General features: G+C 47.1%; 9 protein-coding genes across 9 annotated transcripts; 4 read left to right on the top strand and 5 right to left on the bottom strand.

The window, feature by feature from the left end:
• Positions 1–86: 86 nt before the first annotated feature.
• On the top strand, positions 87–3,008 carry HD556DRAFT_1435784 (uncharacterized protein; the record flags this gene model as incomplete). The annotated part of the gene is made up of 15 exons (XM_041305476.1): positions 87–223; positions 279–299; positions 352–473; positions 523–593; positions 649–780; positions 832–1,075; positions 1,127–1,255; positions 1,307–1,386; positions 1,447–1,520; positions 1,575–1,878; positions 1,929–1,958; positions 2,010–2,096; positions 2,153–2,242; positions 2,294–2,512; positions 2,565–3,008. 15 exons carry the CDS (start codon positions 87–89, stop codon positions 3,006–3,008), a joined length of 2,184 nt encoding a protein of 727 aa, XP_041167727.1.
• Positions 3,009–4,640: 1,632 nt separating this feature from the next.
• HD556DRAFT_24542 (PIF1-like helicase-domain-containing protein) lies at positions 4,641–6,002 on the bottom strand. The gene is made up of 6 exons (XM_041310000.1): positions 5,800–6,002; positions 5,729–5,740; positions 5,553–5,673; positions 5,174–5,491; positions 4,702–5,120; positions 4,641–4,643 (listed from the first exon to the last, which is right to left on the bottom strand). Exons 1-5 carry the CDS (start codon positions 5,866–5,868, stop codon positions 4,864–4,866), a joined length of 777 nt encoding a protein of 258 aa, XP_041167726.1. The 5' UTR covers positions 5,869–6,002; the 3' UTR covers positions 4,641–4,643; positions 4,702–4,863.
• An 828-nt stretch (positions 6,003–6,830) lies between these two features.
• HD556DRAFT_24170 (uncharacterized protein) lies at positions 6,831–8,126 on the bottom strand. Its single transcript, XM_041309993.1, has 5 exons — positions 7,949–8,126; positions 7,783–7,900; positions 7,548–7,731; positions 7,473–7,499; positions 6,831–7,419 (listed from the first exon to the last, which is right to left on the bottom strand). Exons 2-5 carry the CDS (start codon positions 7,887–7,889, stop codon positions 7,129–7,131), a joined length of 609 nt encoding a protein of 202 aa, XP_041167725.1. The 5' UTR covers positions 7,890–7,900; positions 7,949–8,126; the 3' UTR covers positions 6,831–7,128.
• Positions 8,127–8,472: 346 nt separating this feature from the next.
• On the top strand, positions 8,473–8,724 carry HD556DRAFT_1222863 (uncharacterized protein; the record flags this gene model as incomplete). The annotated part of the gene is made up of 2 exons (XM_041296840.1): positions 8,473–8,638; positions 8,684–8,724. Coding segments are annotated over 2 exons (207 nt in total), but the record flags the coding sequence as incomplete, so codon positions are not given.
• A 590-nt stretch (positions 8,725–9,314) lies between these two features.
• HD556DRAFT_1317633 (uncharacterized protein) lies at positions 9,315–11,473 on the bottom strand. The gene is made up of 9 exons (XM_041301196.1): positions 11,296–11,473; positions 11,201–11,241; positions 11,026–11,149; positions 10,865–10,965; positions 10,804–10,809; positions 10,619–10,740; positions 9,713–10,559; positions 9,587–9,657; positions 9,315–9,533 (listed from the first exon to the last, which is right to left on the bottom strand). The coding sequence occupies exons 1-9, from the start codon at positions 11,357–11,359 to the stop codon at positions 9,470–9,472; spliced, it is 1,440 nt and encodes a 479-aa protein (XP_041167723.1). The 5' UTR covers positions 11,360–11,473; the 3' UTR covers positions 9,315–9,469.
• On the bottom strand, positions 11,474–13,367 carry HD556DRAFT_1317626 (Las1-like-domain-containing protein). The gene is made up of 6 exons (XM_041301195.1): positions 13,182–13,367; positions 12,816–13,130; positions 12,379–12,746; positions 11,962–12,330; positions 11,811–11,907; positions 11,474–11,762 (listed from the first exon to the last, which is right to left on the bottom strand). The coding sequence occupies exons 1-6, from the start codon at positions 13,293–13,295 to the stop codon at positions 11,535–11,537; spliced, it is 1,491 nt and encodes a 496-aa protein (XP_041167722.1). The 5' UTR covers positions 13,296–13,367; the 3' UTR covers positions 11,474–11,534.
• Positions 13,368–14,113: 746 nt separating this feature from the next.
• Positions 14,114–15,655, top strand: HD556DRAFT_24004 (uncharacterized protein). The gene is made up of 5 exons (XM_041309988.1): positions 14,114–14,497; positions 14,548–14,689; positions 14,743–14,983; positions 15,042–15,386; positions 15,443–15,655. Exons 1-4 carry the CDS (start codon positions 14,365–14,367, stop codon positions 15,333–15,335), a joined length of 810 nt encoding a protein of 269 aa, XP_041167721.1. The 5' UTR covers positions 14,114–14,364; the 3' UTR covers positions 15,336–15,386; positions 15,443–15,655.
• Positions 15,656–16,462: 807 nt separating this feature from the next.
• Positions 16,463–18,749, bottom strand: HD556DRAFT_1317615 (uncharacterized protein). The gene is made up of 8 exons (XM_041301194.1): positions 17,524–18,749; positions 17,454–17,464; positions 17,396–17,403; positions 17,079–17,348; positions 16,983–17,014; positions 16,850–16,929; positions 16,782–16,793; positions 16,463–16,723 (listed from the first exon to the last, which is right to left on the bottom strand). The coding sequence occupies exons 1-8, from the start codon at positions 18,384–18,386 to the stop codon at positions 16,656–16,658; spliced, it is 1,344 nt and encodes a 447-aa protein (XP_041167720.1). The 5' UTR covers positions 18,387–18,749; the 3' UTR covers positions 16,463–16,655.
• Positions 18,750–18,762: 13 nt separating this feature from the next.
• HD556DRAFT_23261 (FAD/NAD(P)-binding domain-containing protein) lies at positions 18,763–20,893 on the top strand. The gene is made up of 8 exons (XM_041309963.1): positions 18,763–19,066; positions 19,130–19,314; positions 19,367–19,458; positions 19,513–19,714; positions 19,772–19,909; positions 19,960–20,424; positions 20,477–20,565; positions 20,623–20,893. The coding sequence occupies exons 1-8, from the start codon at positions 18,817–18,819 to the stop codon at positions 20,786–20,788; spliced, it is 1,587 nt and encodes a 528-aa protein (XP_041167719.1). The 5' UTR covers positions 18,763–18,816; the 3' UTR covers positions 20,789–20,893.
• The last annotated feature ends 25 nt before the right edge of the window (positions 20,894–20,918 follow it).

The following is a 20,918-nucleotide window of genomic DNA, read 5'->3' as shown; positions in this document are numbered from 1 at the left end:
ATCGAGGGTCCTTGTGTATCCCTGTTTGGATGTTGTGGGGAAATCAGGAGCATGTTTAATAAACAACTTGCTCGACTAGTACTATCATGGCTGCTCCAATCGCGGAGTCCTTTGCACCTAGGCCATCCTATTCAGAACCATTTTTGCAATATGGACCAATTCCCCTGTTTGAACATCATCTCAAGGTCTTGACAGACTCATATTTAAGCTTCTTCCAAGAAAGGTTCGTCCACTCAGTCATTCCAATACACCATCTAACAGTGGCACGATTCCCGCAGAAAGCGTATCGAAGAAGTATAGTGAGTAGCATTTACATATAGTATTCCAGGACACGCTTTGACACTCATTCAGCATCGAATCCTTGCTCAAACTTCACCGCAAAGTGAAATCCATCGACAACTATTTAGACGATCGGACAGAAATTAGCACTTCCAGGAGAGCATGGAATGAGGTTCGGGATAACGTTGAGAGAGGTTGGTTCTACTTCAATCCCAGACCTATGATCCCTTATAGGCGATACAGAAGCACAAACCAGACAAGCATTTCTCGCAACGCTTACGGTAGATGTTGTTAATGCCTTGACATCACTCAAGGTGCGTTTACCTCATTTCTCGGCGTCTTGTCGAATCTCTAATCGCTGAATTTTAGGAGACGCAGGAGCGTACGCGCAAACGTATCAAAGAAGATTTGAAAGAATCTGGCAGTGCCTACACTGACTATGCTGAGAATACATTACCAAAGCTGAAGCGCACATACCTGAAAAAATGCCAAGAAGTCGAGGTCAGTACTGAGGTAGTAATTTTTTGCAGTCGCCTACTATGTGTTTTCAAGGATCACAAAGCTGCCGCGGCCGCCGCGCCGCCGCATCCAATATCTACTAGTACTACGCCGTATCCAGAACAAAGCGGAACTACTTTGAGTACTTCGCGATCCAATCCCAGTTTGCCATCCCGGCCTGTTGTTACTGCCCCTCAGCCTTTACGTCCTCTTGATAGACGGCCCTCTGGAAGCGCGCCTGGACCACGTAATCGCTCACCGTCTACTTCGGGCACATTTTCTGATTTTGCTCAGCATGGTATGATATAAATATGGCACATACTGATTCCGACTTGACTCAACCAATTAGGAAAGAAACAACTTAACCAACTCATCACATTCTTAGATAAGAGCGGTACCGTGAAAGAGAGTCTGGGCGTACGCTCCGAAAATAGCGCGCTCCGTGCTGTCCGTGCGAAACGAGAAGCTGATGATGCTGGTAAGTCATGCGTTGGTGTGCGCAAGCTGTGCGAAGCTAATTTCAGCACAGATAGGGAATACCGAAAAGGCGTTCATTGGCTAGAGACCCTTAGACTCAGGCGCACTAAGATTCTTGCAAGTGGTTACAAGGTAATTTTTTTTAACCAGCCTGCATCATCCACTGGCAGCTGACCAGTAAGCACCGTTCAGAGTCTGGAGACCTTTGTGTATGAATATTCGAATACAGTCAAGAATGTGTTGGAGAAATATCTCGATAACATGACGTGCGTGTATTTTGATTGCATTACTTGCATTCGTAGTTCTGAGTTTGTCACTAGTGCAACTACTACAACACAGACACAGCTATCATCACATGGACGTTCCGTGGTCGACAAGATCTCCCCAGAAAAAGATGTATCGCTTGTAACGACCTTCATTCCTCGTTCACTGGCATCGGCAATAGCCAAGCCAATACTTTACTATAACTACAATGTTGGCGAATGCAACGACCTCATCTTCGGCTTTAGCCTGGTGGATTATGCCACTGCTCAGGGCCTTGGGGAATATGATATTCCAAAAATTATGCGTATCTGTGTAGAAGAAGTAGATCAAAGGGGACTAGACGCCGAGGGCATTTACAGGGTAAGCTCCGATACAATTTTCTGGCTTCAGATGTTGATAGTCATAACAAGATATCTGGCAGGCATGCTATCGTACAGGATGTAAGTCTACCAGCTTTTACAGGTCATATGCTTTTCATCAGTATTCTGCAGCTACAACGTAAGATAGAGCGAAACGAAGCCAGTTTCAAGTTTAACGCGCTTACTGAGGATATTTATGCCGTATCCTCACTATTAAAGGTATTGTATTCTTCCGGCAACTATGTGCTGTTACGACATTGATGTCTCATTTCCAGTTGTATTTGCGCGAGCTTCCGGAACCGTTGTTTAGATTTCCACTGCAGGATCGTATAGAGCATACGGGAGACCGAGGCAAGCACTCGGGAGTTATAAACCATCCCGAAAATTATCTGACTTTATGTTAAGCCGAACACCAGTCGAATCACTTTGCCCTACTGCGTTCGAAGATACGGCGGCTACCTGCCGTCCATCGTGCGACTCTGCGTGCCCTGGTTGAGCATCTAACCCGGGTAGCATCCAATGCAGATAAGAACAAGATGGACGCAAAAAACCTTGCAATTGTATTCGGTGCCGTCATCTTTGGTGAAGATGAAATTCCAAAGGGCGGTGACCTTTTGAGTGTTCAGTCATGGAAGGTTAGTCATTCTATATTACTTGAATTGCCAGAGCTAATCTTTCGGAATTCAGGATACGCTGATGGAGGACATGATTAACAATGCTAGAGATATTTTCGAGGACCTTCCGCCTGCCGGTAACTCCCCTCCTTTGCCTGCTGCACCACTCGGTGAACCCATACCTGTGTACACGTATGGTTCATCGCACACGAAGATTGGCAGTGTTTCTCCGAGGCCTCAATCCCCCAGAAGCCCAGAAGACTTCACTCCCCGTCTCCCCATACGACCGACAGGCAGCATACATCCTTCGCTCCGTGCAAACCCGGCTTCGCCGACACGTATCACCATGGAGATTCCTTCGGTGTCATTACGAACTGCTCGGGGCGGAAACGATGAGTCATCGCCGTCGCCTACTGGTTCTGCGTCAAAGCGCACGGAATCGGAGATAGACATATCGCCGTTCCCATCGCCTCCCATCTCTCCTGCGGGCGAAGTGGCAAGCGAACCAATACAATAAGGTTATCTCTTTGTTGTGCATCGAGTTTTAAGATGGAACTTTTAACAAACACTTTGGCTCAGGGTAATTGTTTCTCTGGATAATTGACGTTTACATTATATTAGGACGAAGTGTTGAGATTGAAACATACATGTTGTTACTTGTGATCCACATATCCATGATCCACATTGTGCAGCTAAATATTACAAGGATATATCTGTTGATGAGTGATATTGCTCAATCACCCAGTCCATATCCATTTCCTCCTCTCGAGCTCGCTGGGCTTGCCAGGAGGACTGCCACTCTATGACACGTGGGTGAGCCAATACTCTGAAAGGACATTATCACGTCAGTCAATACGCCCCAAAAAATCCAAATTAATCCCAAACCTTGAAGGGTCAAAACCGACGATCTCCAGTCCTTCCAAGCTTGTGGCTCTCGAGAGCGCGACATATGCTTCCCAAAGGCAAATCAGCTTCCATAGACAACAAGACATAGGTTCAATCGTTCACCTTGCCCCTTCTCAAAGATCCTCCTCAGATCAACCTTTACTCGACTCATAGTTTGGCCCTGAGCCTTGTGAATGGACATTGCCCAGGAAAGCACGAGAGGCACTTGTACTCGTTGTGCTTCGCAGTTGCCTTTCAGGCCCTGGACGTCGAATGGTAAGGGCGCACAGAGAAGGTGTGTCCCGTTTGTGAATTTGACGAGCGGGAATTTGTCGTGCTTCCCAAATGCGTGTTTATTGAGAGCTAATAGGCCTTGGTACTGGGCTTCTGTATTTTCGCCATCAGCCTCCGCATCAATGGTAGGAAGAAAGTCGCCATTTTGGGAACGCAGAGGTTCTGCCTCAAGTTTGGCAATGTCGATGTGGCGCTTAATCGCCTCATGCGTGGTGATGAAGTCAACCACTTTGCCGAGTGAGCCATTGACCAGCCTGCCTTCCAAAAGGTTCTTTGAAGGTATGTTCAGGCTCAGCCAATACAGTCATTTCAGGACACTCACTCTAAGTAGCATTACCTGTGCGTCAACCTGAATGTGTAGTGAATTAGGTAACATATTTAGACATACAGCAAGTCGCAACAAACCTTTAGAGATATCTCCCGCGGAGCAACTAGTCTTTCTAATAGCCGCTCTGCAGCATCAGCTGATATTCGCTTTCCATACATGTTAAAACCCCTAGACTCCATGGCGGTATAAGTCAATATTCCCCCCGATAATACGTCGAGATGTGTTTTATTGCACAACTCCACCTGGCTCTTCAGTGGAAACCTGTGGACGACAGTGACTAATGATACACCACACGGAGCGAGGAATGCTAAAAACGTACAATTGAGTTGGACTTATGCCATCGGAGTATTCGACCACGCGGCTCAACTTGAAGAACTCTTGAACGTGCCAATCTTCCAATTGCCCTGACCTCGTCGCAGAGAGCATATCAATGAACTCTACAGTTCTGTAAGATGTCCGGAGAGCTGTATGGAATCCGAAGTACCTACTACTATCCTTCTGGCGGAAAACTTTTGTGAGCAGAACTGGCTCGTCGACGCATCGAGACCAAGATAGCGCATCAAAAGTAAAAGTAGGTGGTATTATTGTTGTGGAATCTTGCTCGGGAACAGGTGGAAGCTGGAAGAAATCACCTGACAGGATAAGCTATTTAACCTGTCAGAAACCAGAGGGTAATATAAGGGCCAGAATAGCAACTATTCACCTGTATACCTCCAAATGGGAGGCAGCTTCCCCGAACAGTCTGACCAATCTCTTCCTACCCAATAAGTTAGGCAGATGAAATGTGGTACTGGCATGAAATCATACGAGCTTGTCAAATAAACGGCCGTCCAGCATCGAAACTACCGGATGTTAGCACAGTTGTCTAACACTCTAGGTCAAACGTACTTTCATCGATTATGAGGGCACGAGTATGTGTCCATCGTTTGATCGCCCTTGGACTTAGAACATCCACCAACTCCTTGACAGATTCCTTGCCCAAACCTATACCTGCCCAGGAATGAATGGTTGAACCACCGATGTTCATGCCTGCTATGCCTGTGGGTGCGGTGATGGCAACCCCGCCAGCCTCACGTCGCAACAATTTTATTATTGCTCTCAATAGAACTGATTTTCCGGTTCCTGGAAAGTTATACATTCATTCCTTATCTTAAAAAGCGGACATGCAAGCTTACCTGCTGGACCTGTGAAAAATATGTTTTTGCCACTTTCAACGAGTCGAAGGACCCGTCGCTGCTCTTCAGATAGCTCAATCACTGGTGGAGGGGGAAGAATGGGAAGTTCGGCTTCTTGCAAAGGAATGTAGGGTGGAGGAGGCGTAAGTCTGTTACTATTTGGTATCGTCTGTAGCGTATTCGAGGGCACTTCGTACTCTATCCAATGACGGCCCGGTTGAGGTTCTGGATACCGTCTCGCGGACTCACAAGGAACCGTGCCCATGGATGTCAGGGCTGATTGATGGTCTTCAGATCTTACATCCCACGTAAGTGTAGCTGTTGAACAGAACAGCATGTTACCACATCCAAAGGACCAGAACTAAGAATATACACCTACTACTGGTAGTTGTTTGCGTCACAGATACACTGACAGATGTGGGTAGGCCTGCCAAAAGCCAAGATTTCGCTTCCTCCAATGTGTCGAACCCCTTGCCGCTAGTACCGCTAAGACCAAAGGTCTCAAACAATAATCAAACAACGGTGATTGTGCTGAGTCGGCAAGGGCACACTTACTGCAGCCTGGAACTATTGTGACACGTCAATACTCGACCTAAGTTACACGTCGACAACTTCAAGGGACTTACATCGTTGAAATCTGAATAAATTTTTGGGCCTTCGCGGCCAATGCGCACGGCATAGTATCGCGCTGGCATGGCCACCAACAGACTGTTCGAGAGTTTCGGAGAACGTTTTAACTGCGAACACTATTTGAACCAAGCAGGTTACAAATTATTGGATACGTAAATCAAACTCAAGTAGGCTGCTGGGTTACAACGTTGCGTCCGAGTCGTGTTCGGAACGCGCTACGCGCAACTCTATGTCACGTGGTATAAGCATCAGCGGATCAATTTCCCCAAAGAGGTGCTTTCCCGAGGGTCACCTTCTTTCAGAAAACGTGGATCCAAAGCCCCAGATCTGCTTTGGGCACAATAGCGGTTCGCGAACCGCCATTGGCCCACGCGCACGAGTCGCCCTTCTTTGGCACTCGTTCCTCGAACAGCCGTATCAATCCATTCCATTATAAACTAAGTATCTAGAACCAGCCAGCATCAAGCCCTCTCACGCGTCGGAGTATTCTTGGACCTCATGCTGTTGATCACTCGAAATTGGCACCCCAAATGCATGGACGGCAAGAGACAATGGAGCAACATTGGACATTGGCTGCCGGCTCCCTTTGATGCCTTTTCCTGGTCACGTATCAAGCCGTCATAGTGGGAGAATGTAATTCAGCTATCCAAAGATGTTCAAGAGCAGGCTGGGGAAAGATATGTTTGCAAACGCGCCCACCGAGAGTGCCAGTGTACCAAGGCCGACGTCCAAAGCAGAGGATGCCAGCGCTGTGGGGAAATGTGATTCCTTCCACAAAAGAATACGACGATCCATTTACTACTTGTCATTCTGAAGTGCATGTTCAGCCTGATATTGATCACTTATTAGAAAAAACACCAATCCTATTATCAATGACGTAGATATCAAGTCCAATAGGCTTCCCGGGATTCGTCTCTGTCCATGGCCTCGGACTCGTCATCCACGCACATCTGGTCACTCAGCATTTCACATTCCATATTGTTATGCCACTCCAATACGCGAGGGTGCACCATTACTCTTGCAGCCACAACAAGGCGTGGTTAGTTCAAACATGGCAAAGCAGATTTTGAATGGGAAGCTTACCTATTTGGATGAAAATTCAATACTTCCAAGGTGCTCATGCTAGTAGCACGAGAAAGTGCAACATATGCTGAGGACGCGTCATGAACACGTGTGATGAGTCTTCAGGAAAGAATTACCTTGGCCTTTCTCAAAAGTTCGCCCAAGGTCCACTTTCACCCTTTCAAGAGTTTGCCCCTGAGACTTATGGACACTCAGTGCCCAAGCCAATATCAAGGGAACCTAATCTTGTTCATTCACCGAATTTAAGCGAAAGTCAGAGGGCTCACTTGTCGTCTTCTCGCCTCTACACCACCATCTGCATTATCGACGGTAAAGTCGGTTGGCACACACAGTATTTCTTTGCCACACGTGAATCGGACAACGGGCCATTGGGAATTGTCGTAGTTGACAGGGAGCTCGGACTTCGTGGAGGGGCCACCCTTGAGACCCTCCTCCGTGGCAATTGGAGTAGCGGTCTGCATAGCCTCCTCAGAAGTACTAAATCTGATCACTTGCCCCACAGACCCGTTTACCAGCTGCCCCTGCACCATGTTCTATGGAGTTGTGTGTTGACTCAAGAGCTCGTATTGGAAGCAGCTGACATTACCTTGATAAGCATGACTTGTGCGCCGACCTGCAGCGTGTGAGATCGAGACATGCAAACAAAAGGAGCACGACTCACTTTTAGATGGATCACTCGTTGTGCCACAAGCCTTTCCAACAAGCGTCCCATCTGTTCGAGTGAAACAAGATTGTCATTCGAATCGCGTCCAGGTGAGTCGGTTGCCGGGTATTTAATTCCATCGCCAGACAGTGAAGCAAGCTTTCTTTGATTTGCTGAATCAACCTCTGAGCGAATGGGGTACCTATGGGAAGTTTTGAAACTAAAATAACGCAAACATACGAGAATCCCGTACAGCTGTGTTGGCCCGATGCCATCCTCATACACGACTGGGCGCGAAAGACTGAAAAAAGCTTGAACAGAAGCTTTGTCCAACTTTCCAAAACGCATCGCGTTGAGCATGTCGACAAATTCTAAATTTATGTAGGCGAGTGAAGGCGGAATCACGAAGTATCGCTCACTTTGCTCTTTTTGCCGAAAAACTCGCGTTAGCACTATAGGCTGTTTGATGCAACGACTCCAACTTTCCGCCTCAAAGGCGAACGTAGATGGTATTTGAATTCCGTCTTTACCACGTTCCGGCACTGGAGGAAGTTGGCAGAAGTCTCCCGAAAGTATCAACTACAGGTTGCAAACACATCAGAAACCATAAGTTAAGAAGAAAGGGTTTGGATCGTACTTGTATTCCACCAAAAGGTTTGTCTGATCGCCTTACAATGCGAGCAATGGCATCCTATTGTTCAGAGGTAGTGTCAACTTCAGCATGAGATTACAATGCTTCGGTAGCACCATACCAGTTTATCAAAGAGCTTTCCGTCGATCATGGATACTGTGTAATAATACAATCAGCCTCCTCATAAGACAATAATAAAAAATCGTATGCCGCAAACCTTCATCTATTATGAGAGTTTGAACGCATTGCCACCGTTGCTTGACCCGTTCAAACTTAGGCTGACCAAGAAATTTACCCCCAAGCTTCTTTGCGTCTTCTAGACCAAGCCCGATACCCGCCCATGAATGTACGGTAGTTCCGCCAATGTTAACTGATGCTATTCCCGTTGAGGCCGTTATAGCGAGACCTGAGTGGCCTCTCCCACCACGCACTCGAATTATTTCCCGTAAGAGAACAGATTTACCGGTGCCTGGACAGAGTCATCAATAATGCAGGTAGGTCAGCTTGAATTACGCACCCGCAGACCCGGTAAAAAACACATTCTCGCCGCGCTCGACCCTCTGAAGCACATTTTTTTGCTCCTCTGAAAGAATGATACTCTCTGATGAAGGTCCAGGTGTATGTGTCTCGATGGGAGTCTGATCGCGTCCTTCAAGGGTTGGTGGTTGCCTCTCTGCTTTTTCTTGATTGGATCTTGCCACTCTCGGCTTAAAGGTCCACGACACGCTGGGTCCACTAGATGATATAGATTCCATACTCGAAGCTGGTAATATGACTTCCAAGACTTAGTAGCATCACGGGCCATTAGTCGTTGAATTACTCACTTGGTCCAGTTAACGCAAGCCACTCCTCAGCCTCAGTGTGAGACCGGAAGCTCTTGTGAACGGCACCAGGCCAACGCGAAACCTGTTGTCATACTATAGGTTTGCATCTATCAGTCATGGTCTACTTTACGCTCACGTTTGCATTGCACTGAAACAGACATTAAGAAAGGGGACGCGTTTCGACTGAACCTAAGAGAAAACTCACCTCAGCCCAGGAGTCGTATATTCGTGGTCCTTCGCGACCAACTCTCACAGCGTAATACTTTTTTGCTGCCTTTGGCATTGAATCTTTCATTGTCTCGAGAGCGATCCTTAGTTCGAACTTGTGGATAGGAGAAGAGGTAGTTGCCCATGTTTGTCGACCCAAATACACGTACATATCGCTAATACAACAAATACAGCTGACTATGGTCTAAGGGTACAACGAGATGCTCTTGAGATACTCAATACATAGCTTGATCAATGGGGATGCGCTGCCATCGTACTTATACAGTTTCCACAAAATTAGCCGGAAATATTCCCTCTTTGCCACCGATCTTTCCGGTCCACCTGATTCAAGTCATGAAATCATCTAATATCGACGTGGAAGTAGAGAAACTCACCAATCATCAGTACTATCACTCTTCTTTGTTACAAGAATTACATCCCCTTTAGAGAAAGAAAGGTCACCAGCCTACATATGGTCCGGTAAACAGTTGCTCATCATGATGAAAGAGAAAAAATCATACTTCAACCGCGTTGAAATCGTAGAGTGCTATCGCACGACTGACACCTTCACCAAGAGCAACAGACGACGCCAATTCTGCTTTAGTTTTTATGTATGGCGGCGCGCGATAGCTCGACCGATTGTCTGATTCGAAGAAATTATCGCCCGGGGGTGAGCTGGACGCAAAAGGGTCTGTATAAGCCGCGAAGGAATGCTGATTAGGAGATTGTTTGACAGATGGTATGCTCATTGAGCGCGAATGAGCACTATTGTTGTCGCTCAAGCCCGAGTGTGCAGAGCTAAATGGTGGCAGAGAGTTGAATGGTGATGCGGGGTCATATTGGTCCTTTACACCTGGTAACGCAGAGACACTGTTAAAAGACCGGTGGTGACTTTGCGAAGGAGGCGCAGGGTTAGATTCGAACTTTGTATGAAAATCAGACCCTGACTGTGGGGCGCGGTCATCCCACGGAGTAGGGCCAACATCAACGTCCGCTCCCCCGCTAGTAAAATACGATCCAGATTCACTTCTCTTTCCCCAGTGCTCCGGGGGGAAATCGACTCCTTTCTTCTTCCTGCTCAAGAAGGAAGGAGTGCTGCCTTCACTCTTTGGGCTCGCAAATGCGTAACCAGACTGTTCCCGTGCTCCTTCGTCGACCCACTTCCGAGTTCCTGGCAATCCGGTGCATGATTCGAGTGTCTTCACAAGAGGCGAAGCCCACTCCGGACAAGGGACTGCGCCGCTGAGAAGCATTTTCGCAGAAACATCTTGTTTGTATGCCAACGTATTTGCATCTTGACGTTCAACGATGACGGAGCCCTCTATGGAAACTCCACCAAATAAGCCTCGTGTTTTAGAATAGCTGTACCTGTATGATTCAAGTCTGAGTTATTGATTGGTATAGTGGATGGCAGGAGGCGGGCGTACATGGCAGCAACCTTGCCGCTTGAATTCAGGGATCCGATCGCTTCACCATTCCGCCCGAGAGGGCCCACCGCGACACTCATGTTGCCTCCCAAAGTGAGGTTACCAGCAGACATAAAGGATCTCTAAGCCATAAGAACAAGAATAAGCGCTTAATGAGTACTGAAATGAAATAAATATCGACATACAACAGCCTAGAATGACATGTCAGCGAAGAAATGCAGCGATTCAGGAAACATGCAGACCGACCGAAGTGGAATTAAGGATAATCAAGAAATCCGTCATTTCCGCACCAAGCTGTCCACCAACGCCTATGCCACCTGAGCCTATAGCACTTGGAGCAGACCATGCTAAGCATTAATAAGTCCTGTGAGCGGTACTGGTGCATACGTAATATGCGAAGTGCCCACATCCGTCATCAAGCTTCGCTATGACAATCCCCGTTCCCGCTCTTGCCGAGAAGAGGAAGCCTGCTTTGAAAACAGTGAAGATGGCGAATCCCTTGGCGTTCTCTAACACGCTCCGAGGAATGACCTGGTATGTCAATTGAGATTTCACCCCTGTGCTGCTAACAGCTATACTCACACCGTCAAGGCCATTGTTCTTGTTATCCACGAATGAAGAAACTGTGCAAAGTATCAGCGCCACCGTGACCCACAAAGAAGCCGGCAAATGCCCACAAATCTTTGCTGCCTTAGTGCATTCTTTAGGTAGCGTCTGTGGTAGCGGTGTATTGAACTTCATAGTTCACTACTGAAACAGAGGAGAGAGGTAAGGACTTGGAGCGCCTATGCTCCAGTGCAACTCCAATCATGCAATGCTGGGAACGAGGAAACTGAGTAATGATAATACGCAGTGTGGCGTGACTGTGACTCGGACGGGCCATGTGACGATAGTTACGCAAGGAACATTTAATTGTCTACACTATTGACATTGCATGATTTGAATAGTAAATGCCTATAGGACACGACTTCCAGCCGCTGTGATGGTCCAGCAATCTCCACCCGCCTATATTTGCACCTTGCACCGGTAATAATGTAGTGGGCGCTGAATCTGGATCATTTGTGCTTTTTTGACATTCACCATCAAGAGACATCAGAGAATGAAGCCGCTCATTCATCACCGTCAGATCACCCGCATCCCAATGCTGTAATCCATCAAGAAAGGAGGTGAGATGGGCCTTCAATTTACTCACCTGCGGTTGTAACGGATGCGTGGCAGAGAGAAGTATGTCGGATGCTGTCTGCAGTTCCGTGAAGCCCGAGCTCACCGCCCCGAGGAGAGCAGCCAACCTGTTGCATACTGTTCGCATCAATGAAATAGCCGAATATCAAATTTGTACTCACACATCGATCTTCTTTGCCCCTTCTGTCTTACCCGGAGCAAGGGTAGAAGCTAGTTGAACAATTACATTCTTTCTGAGGCTCAACTCCCCGTTTTCTTGACCATTGTCATATGCCTTGATAACCCACACAGCCCATTTCGCGAGAGCCAGATGATACGATGGGTCATTTTGCGATTCGTCTGCATCTAACGAAACGATATCCATGTCAAATCCTGAGTTTGGCTGCTCATAAAGAAGATTTTCCACAATCCGAGTGGTTAGAACAGATGGGAAGGTAGGATGATATGTGTGTGTGTGTGCCAACAACGGAGTCCATAACACAAGCGACGAGTGAGGAGGTACAAATTCGTCAGACGGAAAGTTTCTCCTCCTAAGTATTCTAGTCAACGGGAAGCCCTGAATCTGCGAAAACACGTACTTTTGTGAGAGAGATACGAGAGCACCTTTCTCAATCAAGGCATCACAAAGTCTTTCTAGAGCCCACTTTTCTCTAGAATCCTCTTGTTCGACGTCATTGCCATCAATGGTTTCCCACCCGTATGCATCAGCCGCAAAATCTGCAGCCAGCTTGGCTTCCGCGAGCCATCGCTCTATATCTCGCATGATAGCATCGATATCAGGTTGATTTTGTTTGCGGAGGGAAGCATCACGCGTGACGATCTTCAGCAGTGTCTTGTATTGCTTTAAAAGTGGAGTGACTGGTCGTAAAGGTGGCGCCGTACTCGGTCTAGGAGCTGAAGGATTTATAGTGGGAAGAAAGTAATTGTGCAATAACCATGTCAGTGACTGACCGCACCCACCAAATATGAAGCACGATAAGAATAAGAATTTTGTCCATTTCTCAGAGAAGCTCACCTCCCGTGCTGCTTCCCTGAGCACTTCAAGGCTGGGAAGATCTTCGTGCGTGGCTGAATGCCTCAATTCCACTAACCAAGAAGGTAAACCTAGTTGGGCGGCGATAGACGCTATAGATCTCGCATATGCTCCCGCTTGTAAAGGATCCACGAGACCATTTACCATTCGGATGATCGCAGCAGCATAGTTCTGCCTTAGACTCAACCAGGAGGGGCTCTGTTGCGTTTCAGAAGTATCAATCAAGCGGGCCGTTAGGATTGATAGAGTGGACTCCAGCGCATGAGGCAATGCAGTCACAGCTCTCCATGCCGACAACTAGACTCTGTCAGACGACCGTCGAGAATATTTGATTCGAGTGAAGCTCACTCTGTTGATTGCGAACCGTTTCGCCTCGAGATCGCCCTCGTCCATGAAGACCCACGAACAGAGCTGATCGAGCTCATTAATATGGGCCCATGGCACACGTCGTGGCAGTTTCATTTGTAGTGCCGACCCGAAAAATAAAAACTTGTGGACGATTTGTCTTCTGCAGCAGCCCGAAAGAGGCCAAGTGGCGGTGCGAATTTGGCGGGCTGGCGCCGATCAAATTTCTTCAAGTGTAAATGAATCTGCACAATAATAATCGGGTTTCCTGTCTCAGAAGTACGGCGTATCACGAGGCGATGGGTGGATGTTGCTGGTGTTTTGCATCAGTAAGTTTTATATTCTACCAGTCATAGCTTGAACCTTCTAGCCCGAGTATTGGATGGCGCTTTCCTTGTCGCAGCACCGGATTATACACCAGTGATTTCGCCCTACAAGCATCTGGCCTATATCCCACTGCTGATTTGCACGCTGGGTTTGTTGCACCCAGTGAGCGTCCATCAAGTTGCCATGGGATGAGCTGAATACTGCTACAGATTCCAGACGCCCGATGGTCAATCGTGATATATAACAACCTATTCCATCAATATTCCATTTTCTCCAACTCCTCGGCATGGGCCGCATGGCTGCTCTCTCCCTTGCGTCGGGTTCCAGCTCAAGCTCGACTGCGGAGATTATTCACATTTCCAGCATCCCCGAGCAGGTGTGAAAGTACCAACACGCGCCCTACCCTGTTGTTCGCACAATGCACGTGGTATTGACTTGGCTATAGTATATAATATATAGTGGTCGGCGATAGACGAGGACCGTGCTATATGGAACGCATGTAAGTTGTGTAGGGTGTGCCTCAGGGTCCTATGGGTGTTTTTACCGACGTGTTTCAAGGAGGTTCGGCGGTCCGTGCAGTAATGCTATCAGGACCCACATTGGTCATACAATTGTACAACCTGAAACACGTCTACAAACCCGCGATTCGTGTAACCGTGCGGTACCATCAATTCTACATTCACAGTATCACAGCATCTCACAGCACCTTGCGGTTGTCAAAGCGGATCAGAGGGGATGATAGATATGGCGAAGCAGCCCTCACTGCCTCTTCCCCACTGTGGTTCATATAAATTCATGCAATCCTCGTATGACCTCCCTCAGTTTGATACTTCTTTCCCCCTCCAGTTCTTGAGAAAACATGAATACCCAAGGAATTCTTGCGGCGATAACGATTGTGATGTATATCCCCTTTCTGTTTACTTCGTTTAAGGTGGCGTCCAAGTGCGGCATATGGCAAGGCCGGTGGACCTCGTTACTTGTATTCTGCATCAGTAAGTCGTTTGATATTCTAGTCATAGCTTCAACTCTGTCATTTCTTTAGTACGAGTATTGGGCGGAGCTTTCCTTGTCGCAGCAGAAAAGATTACGCCTGCGAACAATGGACTGTACACCGCGGGTTACGTGCTAGAAGTAGTTGGCCTAGCTCCACTGTTGCTTTCCACGCTTAGTCTGTTGCGCTTGATGTGGGCCATCACGTTGCTATTTTTCTGGATAGGATGAGCTGATACCCTCATAGATTTGATGGGCCTGATGGCGAACCAACAGATGAATCTATTTTCCACTCTCTTCGAACCTTCAACGCAGCAGGTGTACTCCTAACCCTCATCGGTTTCTTCACTGTATCACGTTCCAGCTCGGGTGCGAGCACCTTGCGCAAGTCAGGTTTCATCCTTTTCTCTATCCACTACATTGCCCTTGTCGGCATCTGCATCTTTCTGTGGACCAAAGTGCGCCTTATCATGAAATACCGCAAGCGGGTGAGCTTTCCAGAGCACAATTATATATCTGACTAATGTTGTTACGCTTCATTTTCAGCTCCTGAAGGTGATATCCTTCGCACTTCCATTCCTGGCCGTTCGGACGGTGTACGGTGCACTATCCACAATCACTACGGATACATTTACCGGTTCGACAACCTCATCCAATACTAGCAGCCTGGCAGAATTCGACTTGGTCACGGGCAACTGGGAAATCTTCCTCGTAATGGACATGATCACGGAGTATGCGATTGTGATCTTCTACACTATTTCGGCCTTCGTATTGCCTCTCGACCAAGATTTCAAAGCCCCAGACTTTATTGAAGATGAGTTTCCCTTGAATGGGCCTTAATGGTGACCATCGAAGCGCCGGCGTATTAGGGTCGTGTCCAATTGCGAAACAGTAAGTTGGTTTCATGAATATGATGGTACCATCCTGATGAAACATCTATTTTTTAGTGCAATCAAGGTGTATCAGGAGTTTATTTATTGTACAAAATCACAAAGAAACATATCATTCACGATTATGGATCAGTATGACTAACGTATTAGAACAAGGCGCGGGTCGCCCTCGTGTCTCGTCAATGCAACCATCACTCCACATCTGAAGCGACTTGGACTCATTTCTGGACTTTACGACGCCATGCTTCACTTTTTCACATAATCTCGCCCCATGCAGACCACGTCTTATCAGTCATTACTTCAGCCTTTGTCTCATACTTTTCAAAGTACATTCCATTGTCATTTTCTCTTCATTCGCCTTTCATTCTCGTCAGTTCATGATATACCATGCATTCTCGTACTTATGTAGAATCTACCAGGTCTGATCTCCAAAGTTCCAGGTTGGATATACCTCTATAGTCTCTCTCTCGAATACATCTCCAGCTAAATTGGCTTATACTTCTGGACGACGAGGCGTTCAAAGGTGATACATTAATGTCTAGATCTCATCATCTACGCAAGAGTTGCCTTGCTCGCAACGCCACGTTGATGGTCGTAGGAAATCTTCGGAATTTTGAGGCACTGAGGATTGATAGGCCTTGCGATGCAGTCGTTCGAATCGATTGTGTACAATGCTGTAACTATCAAGAGAACCGGTTTCAGATGTTTGCTACTGACGGACAGACGACAACTGGTCACGACACGAAACTCGAACGGATCAGGTCGTTGGATCCTCCGCAACATAAGTATACCTTGACCAGCGATCTGAGTCATCCAGAAGTACAGTCCTTGGAAATGATTGAATGAAGCGATTCTGTCACTACTAAACTCTAGTGGCTACACTCGAAGATGTCAGAGTTGCATAGTCAAGCACTTCCCATGCTGCCTCGAAAGGCAGTGGCAGAGTCTGGGAGGCGCTCCGGCTTAATTGAACTCCTGGTATGCCTTTTCTTCTCCCATCCAGCCGAATACCCAGAGCCGAGGCTGGCTGGCTAAGAGTTACTTTGCCAGGGCAAAGCTAGCTGAAGGTTGTTAAGTATGAAAAAGAAGAAAAAGAAAACGCGTTCGCTAATGTCTCGTGTATTGATGACATAAGCGATCGTGATTGGATGATGCCTAGGTACGGGGTATGTACAAAGTCCGACCGATTACCCATACAACGAAAGCGATATTCAAGAAAATAGTATCTATGTGATCGACGTCACAATTATGAAGTGGTTCCAGTATCGACTCAATTGTTCACGAGAGTTCGCATATAAATGGGATGATCATCTTCTACTTTGTAAAGCCAAAAAGGACCTATGATGCGAAAGAGCTTATGAGTATAAGAGTACATGGTGGACAGATGCTTGCATACCGACAGGATCGCCTGCAAAAGTAGAACTTGTGCAGAACCAGATCAAAAGCTAACTAATGGGTACTTACCATGGTCATGATGAACCCCTGTCCATGTTCCTATTACTCCAAACGCACTGGCGATGCCGCCAATTTGCACCCCTTCGGAGCTGAATATTGTGCATTATAAGCATTTTTGACGTTGTAACACCGTACAACTTACCTCCATTGAATATGCGAATCGGCAATAGATGCCTGGAGTAACTCATGCCATTTCGGTTTCGTATCTTGTGGAATCAGTAATAATAACAAGGCTCACAAATCGCCATCGTACTACGCCACCTTCCGACATGGTTACAGAGCCAACAACAGTCGCCTCGTTACCCTTTATGCCCCAAGATGATCCAGTGAAGTACAGGGTGGGGTAGTGCGTATACGGGGAATCAGGGAAGCGGTCGAGTGTGTAGACTTCAGGTATTGTCTGAGAGTCTATGAGCGTCAGCTTGAGCTCAATAAGGCGCATAGCCTCTTCAAAATGTGGAGTGTCAAAATAGGTGCCATCTCGTTGTCCGTGGCCTCTGTTGCCATACTGCGGAATGTTTGAATATCAGGGTAAGCCTCAAAGAAAATAATTACATTGAATGCTGATGAACATGTCAACGAATGTAAGGACTCGGATTACAAATATACTCACCAAATAAATCTCTGGTGGTACGGCGAGACAATTGAGTGTTGGACGAATAGATGGTAAACAAAAGTCATACCGATAATCCATGAAACAGACATATCTCCTCCAGTGACCTTCAATACCAGCCCAATCACCTGTTGCTAGTGATGTGGTGCCAGGTGCTGAATATGCTCGAGTAGCTTCGAGCCCATAACGCGGCCTTGTATCCGGCCAATCATTTAGACGGTCAGAAAGGTTCATAGATACAACGTTGATAATCGATTCTATGTGAGTCCAATCCACTTCTCCTGCTATGATGTTGAATGGGCCCCAGTCGTTGTCTTGATGGTAATTCCGTAGGTCATAAACCTGACAGCGACTCCTCGTCCGTATTGATTTCAACCTTTCCTTTCCTTCGACGTCGTCATCATCGTACTCGTCCAATGTCAGTGCAAGGTATGCTCGCAGGCGAGCCAACGATTGGTTGCCCTCTTCTGAGAAGAGTAATGGCAAGTAGCGAAGCATATTTGTGGATTGCAACACTTCAACAACCCACAATAAATTGGGGGATGGAACGCGTTCATGTCCCCATGTAACGGGGGCTGCGCTTTGCACCACAGAAATAAAGGTTTCGATGGCCTTCAAGAGGTCTTCAAGGGTTGAACTTGTGCGACAGGCGATTAATTGCGCCTCCATTCGCCGATGTAGCTCCTTCCTCCAGTTGAATTGACCGTCTTCCTGAAATGGGGATGAGATCAGCCGAGGATCATCGAAGGGGAACAGAAGGAATAATTGGCGCCAAAGATATTGATCTGGGCTGCCATAAACCAGGCGGCGTGCTTTCCGGCAGGTCTGCGAGAACGACTCAACATCGCGAGGGTGGCAAAGGGTGAGAGTGTGTTCGGTTAACTCTGGTGGTATCTGGAAAACGCAACTTAGGGTTGTCGGCGTCGCTGCCATTGTCGACACGAATTGGTTACTGATACGATGGTGAAGGGTCCAGTGGGAACATGTACTTGTCTATATATACGCTTACTTATTGCATAGTTTCGGCCGTACTAAGCCCAGCTTGCGGTAGCCTCGTACCTTCCTCTGTTACACTACAATGATAATAATACATAGTACCAGGAGAACTTCCGACTCTGCGAATAGGTATGCAGTAATAACTGGGTCCATACACTCTTTGTTATCTCCTCCGTGTCGTATACGTACTAGTGGTCACCTTGTACCTGGTCGCGTACTACTACTAGAGTTACTCGATCGTAAATTAAGTGAAAATACGCGCGGATGAAACTTCTTATATGAAAACACGAAACTGTGTTTGTACATATTTGCGAGGACCTCTTGTATATACCTCCTTGGTTTGTACCTTCTACTCAGATCGTAAGTCATGCACCGTCTCCTCATATGCTCGCTTTTCGTCTGCACCAGCCTTGCTTTCCAATTCCCCTTCAGTATTCCTATTTTCAAATCAAAAGACTCTGCCCACATAGAACAGGCTCACGTTTCTCCAAGAATAGCCATCATCGGTGCAGGCGCGGGGGGCTCCTCAGCTGCATTCTGGATATCTAAAGCGAAGGAAAGGTTTGGAATTGACGTTGAAATCGACGTGTATGAGCGTTCAGATTATATCGGAGGTCGTAAGTCTCTAGCTTTCTGTCTGTCGAGCAGTGCTTATCCTTATTGACCAATTCGACCCGTAGGCAGCACCGTAGTATACCCTTATGATGATCCTACGTTTGCTCCATTGGAACTAGGGGCTTCTATATTTGTCGACGCAAACAAGAATCTAATGAGAGCTTCCAAGGAATTCAACTTGACTCTGACAGCCTTCGAAGATGATGATTCAAACACTGGTATTTGGGATGGCCAGGAATTCGTGCTTGTGGTGAGCTGCTTTTGATACAAATTTGCCCACACAAATTTATACGGCATCGAAGATAGAAAGCGGTAGCTATCTGAAAAGTTGGTGGGCAACCTTGAAGGTGTTATGGAGGTATGGCTATACTGCACCTACTAGAACAAAAACTATGTAAGGTTCTTTCACTCGTTCAATATTCACCGCAGGACTCATTAAGAACTACAGTGTTCAGTCAGTGATAGACCGTTTCCTCGGCTTCTACACCCCCGACTCTCCTCGCTGGGATGATCTATCAGTGTTCACAGAGAGGTTCCAGTGGGCTTCCCTGACCAACCAAACCGCCTCGGATTTTTTGGAAGGCAATAAAGTTTCTCCGCTCTTTGCACGAGAGCTTGTTGAGGCAGCGACGCGCGTCAACTACGGGCAGGTGTGTCATCCTTTCCAAACAGTTTACTGCAATATTATCCAACTGATACTGCATCAGAACGTGGACGAGATCCACGCCCTCGGAGGTGCCGCTTCAATGGCAGCAACTGGTGCATCTGGTGTTGTAGCAGGAAATTTCTTAATATTTGAGCATTTTCTCCAGAACTCGACAGCAAACGTCTTTTTGAACACGAATGTTGGGGTCTTTTTTTTTTAGATTGTGTTTGACCACTGACAATATTCCAGGTCAAGGAGATCCAACGGAAACCTGGCACTTCTTTGTGGACGGTCTACACATCGGCTGGTTCCCAGACATACCAAGGAGTTATCCTTGCCGCGCCTTTCCACCAGACTGATATTACCATGCCGTCTGATCTGGCCGAGCTCATCCCTCCGCAGCCATATGTGGATTTGCACGTCACGTTATTAACGACACGTTCCGAACACTCCAGACCCGAGTACTTTGGCCTCACCTCCAACGCTCAGGTACCAGCAACAATTTTGACCACCTACGAGGGTGCTCGAGCGGGCGGAGTGGAGCCCGAGTTTAACTCAATTTCTTACCACGGGAAGGTTCGTAAGGTGGACGGAGCAGCAGAAGACGCAGTAACAGACCCCGAGTCGACCGTGAAAATCTTCTCTAAAGAGCGTGTCCCCGATGAATGGCTCGAGACAGTATTTGGCAATGTCAGTTGGGTATATAGAAAATTGGTAAATCATTACCGTCCATATGAGCAAGCTGGGATACTAATGATGTGATCAGTGGCAGGCATACCCTGTGTTGCTCCCTACAACAGAGTTTCCTCCTGTCAAGCTCGATCAAGGCTTTTATTATGTGAATGCTTTTGAGCCGTACGTTACATGACGCTGTTTCTTTCTGCTTTCATACTGACGTCAGCCTCGGCTTAGGTTCATCTCGACTATGGAAACAGAGACCATAGCCTCGCGTAACGTTGTCGATCTACTCTTGCATGAAGAATTTGGGAGTGGTATTTGTGGCGCTCTGCTCTCGGGAACCGAGAACACAACCCAAACCACAACGCCAGTTGACTTTGTGCTCGGCTGGGATTGTTAGACTGTCCGAGCGTTGATGAATATATTACCAAGTTGAGATATATCCACATTTTTATCCACCAGTGTTGTGTGAACTGCTAGCCGATGTACAGAACTTGTTTCATAATAGATTTATAGGGAATTGTACACTA

Source organism: Suillus plorans, assembly GCF_016647745.1.
Source record: "Suillus plorans strain S12 chromosome Unknown HD556scaffold_1, whole genome shotgun sequence".
In the NCBI taxonomy this organism is placed as follows: Eukaryota; Fungi; Basidiomycota; class Agaricomycetes; order Boletales; family Suillaceae; genus Suillus; species Suillus plorans.
The sequence above is the reverse complement of the archived record's forward strand: the minus strand, read 5'-3'. Positions and strand labels throughout refer to the sequence as shown.